Consider the following 16,130-nt stretch of genomic DNA (forward strand, 5'->3'; position numbering starts at 1 on the left):
AAAAAAAAAAAAAAAAAAGACTTTTGATGAGCCCCTAGACAGAAAACAAAACAACAAAGCTAATGGGGTGAATATACATTTTACAATATTAGTGTTACATGTCCTAGACATAATGGCTGTATTGTGGTTACACAAAAGACTAGGAGAGGCATGCTCAAGAGTGAATTGTGTCATGTCTGTGTCTGCAACTGAACTCTCAAATGGCTCAAGGTTAAAAAAAATTGCACGAAGGGCAGCAGGACATGTACATGGTGCAAGATATAAACAATTGGTGAATTTGGGTGAAAGGCATTCTGATGTTTGTTGTATACTATTTTCAAGTTTTCTATAGGTTTGAAATTTTTCAAAATAAAAATGCAGGGAGGGGCATGCCGAGTGTTTCTGATGATCGGGTCAGGTATACATCTCTAGCAGAATCTACTTACATTGCACTAGTGACTGAAATCACATTACTTCCCAGATGGCCCTCTCCAGATAGTCCTCTTCCTTACAGAGAGAAAGTCTCCCTTTCACATCTCCCATCGGTTCTTGCCCACACTACACCCTCCCAGGGCTCTGCATGGTTTCTTTTCCAGATACAGTCCTCAGACATTTGGAAAGAACCATTCCATGCCCCTCTGGGGTGAAAGCGTTCAAGTACTACCACCTCTCTTCTGAAGCATGGTTTTAGTACTTAACAAATAAGGGTTATGGTGACTATTTGAGAGGTAATACTCACTGTCTCCAGACCCCTGTTCAACCAGGCCCCATGAGTGTTTTGGAGCAGGCAGGAAGAAAGGACTTTGACTTCATGTTTGAGATGGGTAGGTGTATAGAAACGGGGGCTTGGGTTGTGTGGTAGTGAAGTGAAGGGCATGTCGGGAGAAGAAACCACAATTTCTTGGAAACTGGGAGAGCCACTGTCAGTTGGAAAGCAGCCTGGAGTACTCCTACAACCAAGTCTCCTCCAGATGTTGCTCCAGGGCCACTAACCTGGTGACAGCTGGGGTCTCCCCGGGGCATTGGAATTGGGAGGAGGTGGGATATCAGATTCCAGGGACATGTCCTCCTAGAAGTGACAGGAAGAGAGAATCTTCAGTTAGACAAAGTTCTCAGGGCAGTTCTCCCACAGAAAGGAGCCAGGTGCAAATAACTTTCAAAAAGTTAGGGTGGTCATAACATTTGAGGAAAGCTAAGAAAAATGTTGATTTAAAAGGGGAGGGTGGGGCTGAGGATTGAGCTCAGTGGTTCCGCCACCTGACTCACAAGTGCAAGGTCCAAGTTCCATCCCTGGCACTAAAATATAAATAAATAAATAAATAAATAAATAAATAAGAGGAAATTTGGCCTGATGAAAACAAAAGTCACAACAGAAATAAAGTTCTTAACAATTACCTACTAGGCCCTTGCCACCTTATCATCCCTTGGAAATACACTGGAGTGAGGGTAAGACGACACTACACTCTTGTCTCAACTGGAGAGGGCACCGAGAAAGAAATAATTTCTCTTCTCATTTGCATGGCATCTAGAAACTTCAAAGCAAGAGGAGGTGCTGATCTCATAGAATGAGAATATAGGCTCTGCTGCCATCAGATCATTTATAAGGCTGTTAAGATCCAACAAAGTGCACTCTCCAGGTTTGGCAGCAGGATAGGCTCTTTTGAGGGGGCTGGAGGAGGTGGTGACAGCTTCAGAATCAGTGGCTGGCAAGGCTCATTCTGATTCAACACTATGATCTTGTTTTTAATGGCCTCACACCAATACACTGGCTGTTCTTCCTACTGAAGAGGACATGTTGGAAGACCTAACTCATAATACGATTAGGTTTTGATTCCCCCAAGCCACCCTGACCAGGAGGAGTCAGAATTGGGTGGGGCCCATGGATCCTCCACTTAGCACATCTGGGCCTTCTCCCTTGTCCGCAGGTTCAGTTCTGGGTAGGTGGTGCTAACTCAACTAGCCCAGGGCCAACAAGTCTTTCTTCAGTGACAGTGACAGAACCTCTTCTACGCTACTTTTCTCCCCTTCAAAGAAAGATCTGCCAAAGGTGGGAGGAAACAAGTCAGACACTGTTACCTGGGGCTGCTGCTGAGGATGAATCCGTAGCTCAACTGGTTCAAGGTAGTTGCAGGGAACGAGCCCCTTCTGCAGTGCAACATCACAGAATCAGAAATGCGGAAGCAAAGTTATGCTCATCACTATCCCTACCTTGGACCAACCCAGAGCCATAGGGGAGAGACCAAGACAGACCAAAGAACTTGATTGGTCTGTAAATAAGGTAGCAAATACTGCTTCACAGAAAGCTCTGCCATTTCCTGCCACAATCCCATACCCTCAGGACCTCACTGAACCTCTGAATACCCACCTGCCCGTTGAACATGACTGTGGCCCAGTTATCATTGCCTTTCTTCAAGACAAAGACAATGTTTCCGGGCATGACCTGGAGCTCCTCTGGTGTCTCGGGAACAAACCCAAAGAGCACTCGGTGAGCCTCCCCTTCCAGAGCCCTGCAGAAGTGGAGACAGAAGATCCAGCCTACTGCTTAGTTTGGACCATATCCTCTGTCTGTTGTGGGACAAGCGTAATGAGACAGAATTGGCTCTAGATTCAGTCCAGGTATACACTAACTGCCCATGTGACCTGCTTGGCCTCCTAAAGGGGGCTGGCAAGAAACTGCATGCAAGGATGCTCCATGAAAACAGAAGACCATCCCCCATTTTCCATGGGGCTTAGGGTCCAAGACCCCCAGGGGATGCCTGGAACCACGCCTAGTACTGAACATTCTGATGCACAATTTTTTCTTATACCTCCATACACAAATACAATGTTTTTCCCATCTGAACTAAACACTACCACACACTGCGGCTGTACCTTTAAAGTCTGAAGTATGACAGCAAAACCAGCATAAATTTCTTCTGTTTTCAGAATTTCATGAGTAGAAAATTCTTTCTTACTCCAAGTCTTGGCCACCTCAGCATATGATTCTTTTCCTTTCCTTATTAAGTTGAGAACTTTCACTTTTTCACTTAATACAAGTTCTTTACAGCTCCTCTTTAGCAAAACTCTTACACTTTGGAGAGTTTAAATAAGGATTACTTGAACAGAAGCACTTTGATACCACAACAGACTATCTTCATGGTACAGACAGATGGCTACTAAATGCCTAATGGGCAGGTAACATGCAGAGCCTTGAGTGCTGGACAAATGAGATTCATGTCCCTGGTGGGAGGGAACAGGAAGTGTGAGATTTCATGCTTCTCAAAATGGAAAAATTTAAAATTTATGCCTTATTTTTGCAATTTTCCATTTAGTATTTTTGGACTGTGGTAGACTACAGATAACTGAAACCTCAGAAAGCAAAACTGAAAATAAAGGGGGAACAACTCTATATACTGTGGGGTAAAGATAAAAACAAAAAACAAAACACCAAAACAATACAAGATAATGAAGCTTATGACCCTAGGGTGTATTCCACCATTCTAGGGTGGAAGATCCTAGCAGGATGAACTCAGCCCAGTCTCACACATGGGTGGGCCAGGAGAGTAGGGTGAGGGGAAAGGCACAGGGAGAAGCTGAGTGAGAAAGATGAATGGGGAAGGGGTGGGAGAAGTCACTTAGGCCAATCTTGGGCCAGGGAAGGGAAGGAGAAGAAGAGCAAGACGTGAGCTGTGAACAGCGTGAGGGCTGTGTCCAGAGGGCTCCCCGGCAGCCTCGCCGTGTGCTGGGCAGTCGCTCCCCTTACTGACTCAAGACTCACTTCACTCCTCCGCACTCCTGGGCCGCTGCTTCTGCCATGGAGGGATGTGTGCGTGAGGCTGTGTGGTTGTCAGGCTCCTTCTGTTCAGGCTATGCTCCTCCCTTTCTTTTGTCTCCAGACATCCTTCCGTGTATGTAAGGAATATAGACTCCTCCAGCCCCAGAGAGTGTAGAAGTGAGCTCACCTAGCCCCCTTACTTCTGTGGTTACCTTTCACTTTCTCTAACCTCTTTTATTGGTATAGGAGCTAAGGGAATTCTTAAGAAAATTGTGGGTTATGTCATTCTGCTTTTCTTTTCTTTTTTTTTTTTGGTACCAGGAATCGAAGTCGGGTCCTTGCGCTTGCAAGGCAGGCCACCGAACCGCTGAGCCAAATCCCCGGCCCTATTCTGCTTTTCATCTTACAGAAGAATTCACTTCCTTTTCTTGAGTCCTTCCTCTTACTGCTTCAGAAAGCGTGTGCCGACAGAGTGGGAAACACCACAGGAAAGGGGACACCGCTGTAAGTTCCTGTCCAGACAGCTCTGGCCTCCCCCTCTTTTGAGGGGCCCTGATGCCAGCACAAAGCCAACCTCTGACCTTGGACCTTACCCCAGGAAAACTGCTGCACTTCACCAAGCCCTCACCACATAGGTTGCGGTACGCACTGCTGTGCGAACGCTGGGACACCATGTGGCCGCAGCCAGGCCCCGAGGGCAGCTCCTCCAGAGCCAAGACTCCCACCCCACTGTCTCATTCTGTCGCAACCTTGCAGAAGGAGCCTCACATTCCTAGAAAAGTTCACAGATTTAGTCTTGACTTAGCTTCCTCTTCATCCTCTTAAGAACTGCCATCAGCTCCAGCTTAGAGTTGGATGCGCTACATGTGAATTCAAATCTAACTTACCTGAAGATCTCTGGGGTTTTGGGTCTGGGTGGAGGCTCGGCTGCCTATGGGACATTCAGGAGCAATGAAGAAGGGAGGACAATGGGGGAAGAAGTGGGAGAGAGAACAGACTGTTAATGGTAATGTGAGCATTTTTCCAGTCCAGAAAATCCAAGGCTGCATTTCTGGCTGATAGGAACACTGCCTAAGAAGAAGGCACAGTGCATGCTGACTAAACCTTGGAAAATAACACCTCCCACCAGCTCCCCAGGCAGTGATCTCAGCAGCACAGTGCTTCAGCTGCAGCCAGAGTTGGCTTCTGGAGAAGGTTAGCTGTCACAGAGCAATGTGATTTCAGGCAGTGCTTCCGACTTTGAGCTCTGCCCCTTTCTCAGGACAGTGTCGAAAAGCTCCGTGCTATAATTAATGTCTGCTGTATCACATGACACCTCTAGGTCTTTAAAATCAATGCACGACCCACTGGCCAGGCGAGAACCTTCTTCTGATGTAGATTGCCTGTTTCTACATTGAATATCTTGCAGTCCATTTACCTGGGCTTCTTTCCCCTCTTGTGGTCCTTTACCTGAACTGAAACCCAAAGCACTTGGGCTTTCTTCAACTTTATCATGAAGAAGCAGGTGAAGGAGTCTGGATGTTGGCCCTCCCCCCACCCCCCAGCCCCAGCATTGATCGTACTCTGGTCCAGCAGTGATCATCCTGACCAGCGAGGCAACCAGTGCTGTGCTCCTGGGTAGTGCTCAGGGAGTGTGCAAACTGCGGGGTAGCTGTCTGTGCTCAGGACACCTTCTTCTGTTGGGTCAGCCAATGCTCTTGCCCACTGCTGCTCCTTTGCAATAGGGCTCATATGTTACCCTCCTCTAGACACAAGGAAGCTCGGTCTTCGTTTCTAGATTCACTACCACTCTGCTCATCTGGGACCATCTGTCCAAGCCCATTTAGGGCTGAAAAATGAGTCCCTCTGACCCCCAGCCTGCATTGCCAAGAAAACCCCCAGCACAGAGGCAAATGAATGGGGCCAGGAAAGCCCAAGGCCTCGCGCTCCAGGCTTGTTCAAAAGCCTTCCACAAGCCGGCCTTGGTGGGGCAAGGCTATAATCCAGCACTCGGGAGCCTGAGGCAGGAGGATCACAAGCTTTAGCCCAGCCTGCTCAATTGAGGGACCTACATGACACTGTCTCAAAAGGGGGCAGGTGGGGCTGGGGACATAGCTCCAAGCAAAGGTGCCCCTGAATTCAATCCTTAGTACTGGGAGAGGGGATCTCTACAGCTGGCATTTCAGTTTTCTGAGGGAATGATCAAGGCTTCACAAGACAAAAGATCATGAGATTCCAAGATTAGCTGACATGGCTGAATTCCTGACTGGCCCTGGACACGGGGGCTGAATGGGCAGGCAGTTCCTCCAGCAGCACAGAGTGGCTGGCAAGGAGCCCTAGCAAGAGCAGCTCAGTACAGCTCTCCCCAGGAGCTGTTTTCCCGACATCTCTGGAGACTTGGTCCATGAAGCAGGGCAGACCGCTCACCTGCGGCTGCAGAGGGGCAAACCCGGAGAAGCTGTCTTGATCCACCACAGATGCCACAACCTGAAAAGAGGACAGCAGGGAATGAGGGCTCTGTGGCCCTGTTTTCCTGTCTTCTAAGATTTCCTCCTTTCTTACACTGCAGATCCATGTTCACTCGTGCCAGTACCGGAGTGGATGGACGGCGGCTAAGGATTAGATTACTCATCTATACTGGAAGTTTCAGCAATCCAAGAAACTAGCTCTCACCTCACCTCCAGTAACCTAGCTCGCTCTTTCTCTCTTTAAAAAGACATTTGTTTAGTAAAGTGAAATTCGTATAACATCAGGTTAACCATTTCTAAGTAAACAAGTCAGTACACCCGCCATGCTGTGCCCGCACCACCTCTGTTCAGTTTCAAAACATTTTCATCATCCCGAAAGAAAATTCTGTACCATTAAGCAATTGACCCACAGTTCTCTTTCCCCAAAGCCTGGAAACCACCAGTTTGCTGTCTGCTTCTGTGGATTTACCTGTTCAGATATGTTATATAACAAAAGGAAGTACAGCATGTGGCCTTTTGTGTCTGGCTTCTTACACACAGCATACAGTTTTCAAGGTCCGTCCTTGTCGCTGTACGTATCAGTGTTTCCTTCCTTTTCTGGCTGAGAAATTCTCCATTATATGGATATATCACGTTTTGTTTATCTATTCATCCACTGATGGATACGTGGACATTGTTATCCTAAATATGTGTCAAAGTCAAATGCAGTTTTGAATTGGGACTGCTGCCGCAAGTCGGACCCTGTCTGCAAGGATTAAGGCCTGAATTCAAAGTCCAGTATGCGAAGGGGTCTGGTCTTGGGGCTATGCATAGCCATGAGACATGAGCTACAGGAAGCCTGGAGCCCAGCATGCTCTCTCCCATAACCTGCTTTCCTCTCACAGCAGAACCTTCTTCCCCTTGGCTCAGCTCCAAGGCTCAGCATCCCGAGAGCAACCTCAGGCCAGCAGGGAGAAGAAAGCAGCCTGGAGAAAACACTGCAGAAATAGTTGCCTGTCCTTTAGCCAGATGCTGTCGCTGAGCCACGGTGAAGACAACTCTTCTCAAGCATCCCTACCCCCTGGTCCCACGTGGCCCGGGCAGAGGCGCCTCGGGTGCCTGAGAACTCCCACCTACCGTGGCCTTGCCTAGGTAATCCTTCCTGGCCAGCTGGGCCACTTGTCTCTCATTTGGTCGAAACAGCCTCCCCACTGGGATCACCACCGGCTCATACAGCTTCTGCTTCTGTAACACAGAAAGCAAGGGACGGTCACATGCTGCTTAACACTGACAGCTCGCTCTGAGAATTGTGTCATCTCTTGATTTCATCACCGTGGGAACAACACGGGCGCCGTTCGTACTGCACCAGCACTACTGAATACGCATCTTCACACTGCTGGCGATTGTAGTTCCTAATCTGGAAACAGAGGTGATGGTACTTGTTCAGCTTTCCTCATCAAATGACATAGGATTCATTGGAATGACCTCAAGAAAGCACTTTTTCCAAATTGCTTAGGATGGGGCTTGTTATTATTCTCGACTGTAAAGTGGAAACAGTTGGTTTCCATACCACCCTGTGTTGCAAGGCCACATAGACATCTGCCAGTGGTATTTGCCCAACGGCCTCTTTTCCTAGGGGACAGCCCCCCTCCCTGTCTTTGTAGTGTCCCAGTATAGTATCATCCGTAAGGCATCCAGGACCCAGGCAACAGTCATGATAGTGCTCTCCTGGGACTGGCATTGCTGATATGGACAGCCATATAAAAACTGACCCGAGCCCTCTCCTCCCTGGTGCTTTGAGCTCAGGTCCATGGGCTTGCAAGGCAGGTGCTGGAACCAATGAGCTAAATCCCCCCCCCAAAACTCTTTTGTTTTGGTTTTTTTGTTCTTTTGTTGTTGTTTGCTTTTTGTTTTGTTTGGTTTTGGTTTTGGTTTTTTGAGACAGGGTCTCACTATATAGTTGAGACTGACCTGGAACTCACCGTGTAGCCCAGGCTGGTCTCGAACTCACAGCGATCCTCCTGCCTCAGCCTCCCGAGTGCTGGGATTACAGCTGTGCGCCACCACGCCCAGCATCTAAAACTCTTATTGAAAACTAGTTTCATTCTCCAGTGCACTCAAATCCTTGGTAATTTTCACCATTTATCCATATAATCAATACATTGTTGCTGAGAGGTCCTACGTGCCTGGCACCATGCTCAGCTTTAGGACAGAGATGAACAAACACAGCCTCTGTCCTCACAGTGCTTGGGGGCTGCACAGCACCGCTCAGTACCTAACATCCTGTCTCCCATGGGAGCCGGGCTTCCGTGGAGCCCTAGTACAAGAGGTGTACAAGCTTTTGGGCTTGGCTGCTTGGCACTGGTGGTAAATGGGTGATGCTGAAAGAACAAGGTTTCCCAGCACTCTCCAAAAGGAGAAGCTCCGTCTGTGGTGTCCTCTGAAACCAGTAAGCACCCAAGGAAGTCCTGTCACCACAGCGTCACCACCACACTCACCCACACACTTTCCATGGCCTTGTCAATCTTGGAATGCCTGGGCTCAGACTTCATGCTGCTTGCCAAAGCCAGCTGTTCTTCAGCCTTCTTCCATTCCTCCTTCTTGGCATACATGAAAGCGATGTTATACAACACCTGCAAAGGCAGAGGCCACAGCATAGAACTCGAGGCCACTCGAATCAAAGTACCAGGGAGGGGCTTACACGTACACACGGGAAACGTGGCCTGGTGACATCTGGCCTTCCCCAGCTCGCCTGAGACTATGTTAAATATCAGAAGATTCATCTTGCTACTGAGTCATGTCAAGCACAAAAGTGGTGAGAAGGTGTAAAGGCAACATCATGCGTGTTCTTTCAACGACTGAATAGGTCAGAAGAAACAACTTCTGTGTTGTTTTAGTGTGGAGAAGAATGACTTGTCCAAGTCCCCGTCAAGAGGCAGAATTGAGACTAAAATTAGGGTGTCCTCCCAGTCCAGCTCCTGCCCCTGAGGCTGGGCCAAACCTTTGGAAAGGTGCAGGGTGGGGAGAGGGTTCCAGATGCATTGTCCTGCAGGGGCACCCACAGCACCTGGCTTGGGTCACCTGAGCTGAGCAGACTGTAACATAGCAACGTGAGTGAGGAAGCTGCACAGACAAAATTCAGTAGAGCACAGAGCCCACAGAGGACTTTACCTGGGGTAGGCAGGAATGGAAACTTCAGTCATTTTCATATTTTGCAGGTCTTTAACTGGGGTATGGGCTATGAGTATTCGTTTTATTACCATGCTTCACAACTTACACATAGAATCAAATAATATTTTAGATGTATTAGCAAGATTTTTAAACACCTGCTTGACTGAAAAAAGTAGAAAAGATGAGGATTTTACGGAGATGAAGGGGTGTGACTTTTAAGAACAGGCTATAAAAGGCTTGACGCTCCTTCTTACCTTCTCTTGGTTGTTTGCTGTGTGGGAAACTGGAGGCCATGGCATGCCAAGACTCAGGCAGCCCCAGGGAGGAGCTGGTGTGGGAAGAGCTGAGGCCTCCTGCCAAGAGACACTAACTTGCCAGTGACGGATGGGGGGCAGAATTGGTCTTTCCATGGAGCTAATGGCTGGCGCAAGATGATGGGGGCCAAGACCAAGCCCAGAAGCGACGACCTAGACTCCCTTCCAGGCCCATTTTTGAGCATCCCTGAACTGATGCCTGCTGCACACAGATGACTTATGGCTTGATTTAGGACTGGGTGGGGAGATTGAACTGTCAGCCTCGCACATACTTGAATGTGGTCTACCAGTAAGCTACATCTCCAGCCCTTTTCATTTTGAAGCAGGGTCTCACTAACCTGCCCCAGGCTTGTCTCAAACTTCCAATCCTCCCGTCTCAGTCTCCCAAGTGACTGGAACTACAGTCATGCACCATTATACCCAGCTCTATTTAGGATTTTTTGACTCTACAATGGTGCAAAAGTGAATATGCACTCTACAAAAACGGTACTTCAAATTTTTAGCTTTGACCTTTTCCCAGGCTAGCAATGTGCCCTATGATGTTCTCTGGCAGCATGGGCAGTGGCATTGAGCCATGGCTCCCTTTCAGCCATGTGATCATGAGGGAAGACAGCTGGGCTCTACAGCCATACCGTGGTGCTAGCTATGATGTTCAGTCAGGTGTATTAAATACATTTTCAACTTAGAATTTTGTTTTTTTTTGAGACATGGTTTCATTACATAGCCGAGGCTGGCCTCAAACTCACAGAGATCCTCCTGAATGCTGGAATTACAGGCATGCACCACCACACCCAGCCTAATTTAGGATATTTTTAATTTAAGATGAGTTTATATAGACAACCTGTAGCCATAGCAGAGGAGTGTCTGTACATGCTTGGCTGCCTATCTCAGCTCTGTGCACAAAAAGAACTCAAGGTGGTTCCAAACTTCCTACTGGTTCTCTGTCACCTTCTCCTAGGCTTTTCCCCACAACAAGATTTTATGATTTGAGAACTGGAAAAACCTTGCGACTGCTCAACAAGAGATGTGGTTTCTCACCATGGTGAGAAGAGAGGAACAATATTAGAAGTAGGGAAATGATTGGCGGCCCCCGTGGCATACAGGGTCTTAGATCTTGAAACAGGGAGCTTCATTTCCAAAGGAGCCCACTCAGCCTCTATTTCTTGTCCATCAGGTTGGTTCAACCCCAGCTACATGGAGAACATTCCTCTCCTCAAGTTCTGCTTTGATGCCACTGGGGAGTGATCTTTTTCCTAGACCCACTTGGTCTCCCAGCCCTTAAATCTGTGTAAGTGGTTCTCAATGAAGGCAGTGTTGGTCATCACAACCAGAGGCGGGGTGCTACTGGCATCTAGTGGGTAGAGGCCAGGGATGCTGCCAAAGATCCCACAGTACTCAGGACAGCGCCTACAATAAATTGTTGGGTCCAACATTTCAATGGTGCCACAGTTGAGAAACCCTCCTCTAGAAGCCGGTCAAATGCCAGCCAATTCCTAAAGCAAACCCTCCTCTGCCCAGACTGTGAGAAGTGGAGTAAGTTGCAAGCCTGCTCTAGGGTTGGGACAGGACCACATGTCCCCAGGGGCCCTGGGCAGCTGTGGACTCTATTTTTAGCCCTGAGCAACCCTGGGAATACTTCCTATGTCTGAGAAACTAAAGCAAAGGGACTTTTTTCCAGCAATTCTTCTAAATAAAGATCCATGACATTTGCAGGGATTCTAATTTTTTAAAGCTGCTGGTGGCGGGGGGAGCAGGAGGAGGGAGCGTTGTTTGGGAAAAGTCCATGAACGTGCTAAGGTGAAGCTGGTCATGTCTCTCCTTTTTGGTAATACAGAGAAGTCCTTCTATGGGAACTTTTTACCTAACTTTGTGCATCGAGCTGTTCTTTGAACAAGAGGAGCCAAATTTGTGCCAAATTATCTTTAGATGTCAAGTAAGGACTGGGCTGAGAACATTTAACATTAAAGAGTATGATCTGCCACCCGGGGATGGCAAGGTTGCAGCAGGAGCTACACGGAGAATGAGCCTGTGATTCTGGATTTGTCAGTAGGATGCTGAGCCAATAGCTTGCTAACTTGAATTGCTAAGTGAAACATTCAAATTATTACGAACACTTTGACAGGAAGCACATTGGCATCATCTCCCTCAGGAGAGTTCAGCCAGCTCATTTTGCATGGCCCTTTGAGCCAGTTAAGATTCACACCAACTAATGACTCTATGATGATCCTGCGGTCATTCAAGTCTTGCTTTTTTCTCTTTTGTGGAGCTGGAGGTGAAACCTAGGCAAGCAACTTACCACTGAATTACACTACCAGCACATATGAATCTTCTCTCAAGAGAAAATCTGACCTCAAGGCACAAGAGACAAGGTGACTTTCACAAGCACCTGGAGGTGTCAGCAAACCACAGTTCATCTTAACTGTCCACTGCTTGTCCAGCCACAATCTGTTCCTGCCCGGACCAGCACTGTCTCTTACCTCACAAGCGAACAGCTTGAATTGCAGCCCCAGGATCTTGTAGTCTATCAGCTGATTCCCTCGAAGCTGAGTCAGGGCCTCTTTTAGGTCTTTAATAGCTAAGTCATATCTGCAAGACAGAGGGAGAGAATAAACCAGTCCAAGACATAGAGGAATAAATGAAAAATAAATGTGTCTCTGCTTCTCCCCTCCTCATCCATCTCACTGGGAGAAAAAGCTTTTTCAATTCCTCATGGCCTGTTCTAGTTTTTCACCAACCCCAAAACCAAGGATTCCATGGACACTGTATGAACCTGCCCCATGAGGCTGTGTGTGACAACCTGGTCCCTCCAGACCTCCAGTCTGAGATACCCTCAGGGATTTTCTTCTCTGTGGACAGAACACAACTCATACTTTTCTGGCAACCTAGTTTGCCCCCTTCAAATAAAGCCTCCCTTCTCTTTTGAGGACCCTGAGCAGAGTCACCGCTGCCCACCTTGTGTCCCTACAGAGTCTCAGAGCTGATTCAGAGCACTGCTGTCTCCTCATATTCTCCTACCTCCTGCTCCTTGTAAGCTCAGACCAGCCTGGCCCAGCAAGTGTTAGGACTGCTGTCCTTGGAATGTTGGTAGAGAACAGGGATTGGCCACATCAACAGGGTTCTTGGGGTGTAGGCAGGACCTTGATTCACACTTCCAAAAGAGGTACCCAGGGCTGTGGCCCAACTCTGACCCCCAGCTGCGGTGTTGGGAATGCACCCATTGCTGGACTGCAGGGAGTGAGGAACAGCAAATAGAAGCCATCGAACCTATTACTCTACACAGCCTCTGGCCTGGCAGGGACAGAGTTGGCTGCTTGGTTGTGGCTCTTATCTGGACAACTAGGCAAAAAGCCCCCAGGTTCTCTGATCCCTCCAGGATTTCTCCTGGAGATAAGCCAGGAATTGGAACACAGGTTGGCAGGGATCCTCAGGAGGAAGTATTGTGCAGGAAAGCACCTAAGTTAGGAGCCAGGGGCCAGGGACCACATCCAGCAGGTCTGCCACTAAGTGGGAGGCTCCAGCAAGTTATTACTGTGGCCTCAGGCCCTGGTCAATAATGTGGGATCAGATTGTATACAAGGAGTATATTCTACACAAGCACATAATAAGAGGTCCTAGATCCAATTTCTGCAGTCAACACTGACTGGGCTTGAGTCTTGGCTCTGCCATTTATATCTGGTTACTTCACTTGTGTATGGGCAAGTTACTTTGGTTCCTTAAAGTCTGTTTCGTCATCTTTAGAATAAGACAATGATAAAAATAGTATATGCCTCACAGGGCTGCTGTGAGATTTAAATAAGATCATGTATTCAGGTGCTCAGGGAGTGCCTAGTGTACACAGTAATTCCTTTATTTTTCAGCTTTACAACTCTGCCAGTTAAACCCATGCACTAATTCATCACACGCTTGTTTAAGCTTGATTTACCACACATATTCAGGTATCATCAGGAGATGTCGAAAACATACACGTGTAGAAACTGAAACTCTTACCTGGACAACTCACAGAGGCTTAGAGCTGCCCAGGAGGGCCGGTTGGCTGAGAGCATCCTAGGGGAAGTGCACCCCGGGAGTTTGGGGGAGAAGCTGGACTTGCCGTCTCATTAGGTCTGAGGTACTCACAAGCAGGCTGCTGCCTTGGCTACAGGAGTGATGAGAGAGGGGAGCCTGGGTTTAAATGGGAACATGGCCTTCACTGGTATCCCTGCTCTTAACAGGGACAGCTGGAAAAGGATCAGAAGCAGGCCTTGCTTTAAGAAGGCACGGGTGATTCGAGTCATTGTCGTACATCTTTCAGGTCATCCTGAGGAGTAGGAGGAAGGCGTCACGGGTTTCTACACGAAAAGCCTGGGTAGTTGGATGGTTTCGCTGAGCCAAGAAGGAGCAGCAGGTGGGAGCTGAAGTGTCTGCTTCCTCCCCTCTGATTTCCTCCCAGAGCCTGACTGGAAAGCGGCACAAAGTCCCAGAGGGCATGCTCAAAGTGCGTTTGGCTTTAACCCACGTGGGAATGTACCTCTTGCCCGCTAAGTTGGCTCAGCAGATGGATTTCGGCTACCAAGAGACCCATCTGAGTCTACCTGGCATTGCACAAAGCCGGCAAAACCGTCTTTATAATCCTCTAGCCCACCAAGATGTCGGAGAGACCCGGGCCCCATGGCAGGGAGAAGGAATGCGGAAAGTATGCAGGGTTTGTATGATAAAAAGCAGTGGGGTGTCCAGCGAAGTGTCCGTTTATGAACATTGTTTGAGCACATCCACGGGCCTCTACTGAGTGCTCCAAGTGTTGGACCTGAGGTGTACCCATAGGGTGCAGTGGGAGAGGGGTCACTTTTCACACAGCACAAGTCTGAGCAAGGTCAACGTGCAAAGTGCAAAGCAGCTTTCAGCCCTGCCGGGCATGGAGGCACAGACTGTGGTCCTCGTAGCCCTTCTTCACAGTTCTCTTCTGTGCCATCGGAAGACTTCACTTCAACAGAAGCCAGCCAGGCAGCCCTGCTTGTCCCTGGTTATCTGCAGGCCCAGGCCCAGTGACATTCTGTGCGGCACCCTGGCTATGCTGACCATGTTTTCTTAGGCAGGGGCCCCACAGAAGCATAAACCTGGTCGTGACTTTTCACAGCTGCCAGCTCAAGAGGGTTCCTGATCATCATTTTTGTAATAGGCCTTGTAGAGGTTTCGTAGTAACCCCTGAAGTCCCTGCTTGTTTCTCTGCTACCAGTGCCCCATGCAGCCTGGAATCCCACAGCTCATTTGCCTGTCTTCAGGGAGCTGATCAGCAAGTGGGAAGCCCCAGTGCCCAACACCTTTGGGAGCTGCTGTGTCAGAGGCTCAGGTCCAGTCCTCCCTGGTTTGTCTCCTAGGCCAGCTCGGTCTACAGGGTCTCACCACTGTTTTATTTTCACCATCCTAAGAGTCCTGATTTCATGAGGCAAAAGTTCCTAAAGATCGCTTAAAGCCCCCCTCCCCTTTCTGATGACAAGGCTGGGGACAGAGAGGTAAGGCAGCCTGGCCAGGTGATCCCTGAGATGCCACCTGCCTCCTGGGAAATATGCTATGACTGTTCTGTTGGAACTTTATAATGACAGAAGAACCACACAGGGGAGGAGGGGAAACAGAGAAGCATTATCCATAACATTATCACCCGACTCAAGTCCCGCTACACCTGGAGGGCATTCCTAGGCCACACAGTGGGAAGTCAGCTCCACAGGCCCCGGTGCACTCATTGAAAAACAGCACTTGCAGCACATGCCCACTTCTGCCTTGCATCATAGTTTCTGGTCTTGGTGACTTGTTTCCCCCTTCTAATCTATAAGTTCCTCCAGGCAGAGATGGGCTCACTTCCACTGAATTAATTCAACAAGCATGTATCGAGGAAGTGCTAACTACCGAGATATCAGCATGCGCGTGTAGATTTCTTTTCCTAAGTCTCTTTCAGGGTGGTAGCGAAAGAGACAACTCCAAAAAAGAAAAAAATGTGTCACAGACTAAATTGATATTATAAAAGGAGGCACAAGAGAGGGACTGTGCGCTCTTCATCCCCAAACTTGAGTGTGGTAGGAGTACAAGACTGGTGACTGGGAAATCAATTTGGAAGTGATTGCCGTGGTCCTGTGAAAAATGAGGGTTTGAACCAAGAGAGCACCAGTGGGGATGAAAAGATACGAATATATTTACGATGTCATCCTGACCGGGTTTTGAGCAAGGGACATTCTGTGTTGATCCTAGGCACAGATTTAGGAGCTAGGTGGTTATAAATAGAGATTGCTGCTTTAGGAGAGGGTGCCCTTGCCCCAAACAGGTCCTCAAGGTTGACATGTGGACTTCCATATCCATACCCCCTGAGACTACATGAAAGGGTGTATGTGCCTGTGTGTCACTTCTGGGGAGACAGCCCCCACAGTTTGCCATTTCACAACCCCCGCGACAGTCATACAAGAGAAAAGGGTTGAGAAGAGAATGTTAGCTTTTTTTTTTTTTTTTTTTTTTTTTTTT

General features: G+C 48.3%; 1 protein-coding gene across 2 annotated transcripts in view; it reads right to left on the minus strand.

Moving 5' to 3' along the window:
* Positions 1-16,130, minus strand: part of Ncf2 (neutrophil cytosolic factor 2) — a 30,820-nt gene that overhangs the window by 7,318 nt on the left and 7,372 nt on the right. For both annotated transcript variants that reach the window (XM_010640558.2, XM_010640557.3), the window contains exons 4-11: positions 12,122-12,230; positions 8,658-8,792; positions 7,297-7,404; positions 6,140-6,199; positions 4,621-4,664; positions 2,345-2,486; positions 2,056-2,124; positions 973-1,048 (exon numbers count right to left, since the gene is read on the minus strand). In XM_010640558.2, the coding sequence (XP_010638860.1) occupies positions 973-1,048; positions 2,056-2,124; positions 2,345-2,486; positions 4,621-4,664; positions 6,140-6,199; positions 7,297-7,404; positions 8,658-8,792; positions 12,122-12,230 (743 nt within the window). The remainder of the gene's footprint in view (positions 1-972; positions 1,049-2,055; positions 2,125-2,344; positions 2,487-4,620; positions 4,665-6,139; positions 6,200-7,296; positions 7,405-8,657; positions 8,793-12,121; positions 12,231-16,130) is intronic.

This window comes from Fukomys damarensis, unplaced genomic scaffold (assembly GCF_012274545.1).
Source record: "Fukomys damarensis isolate Sample0158 unplaced genomic scaffold, DMR_v1.0_HiC HiC_scaffold_11, whole genome shotgun sequence".
Classification (NCBI taxonomy): domain Eukaryota; kingdom Metazoa; phylum Chordata; class Mammalia; order Rodentia; family Bathyergidae; genus Fukomys; species Fukomys damarensis.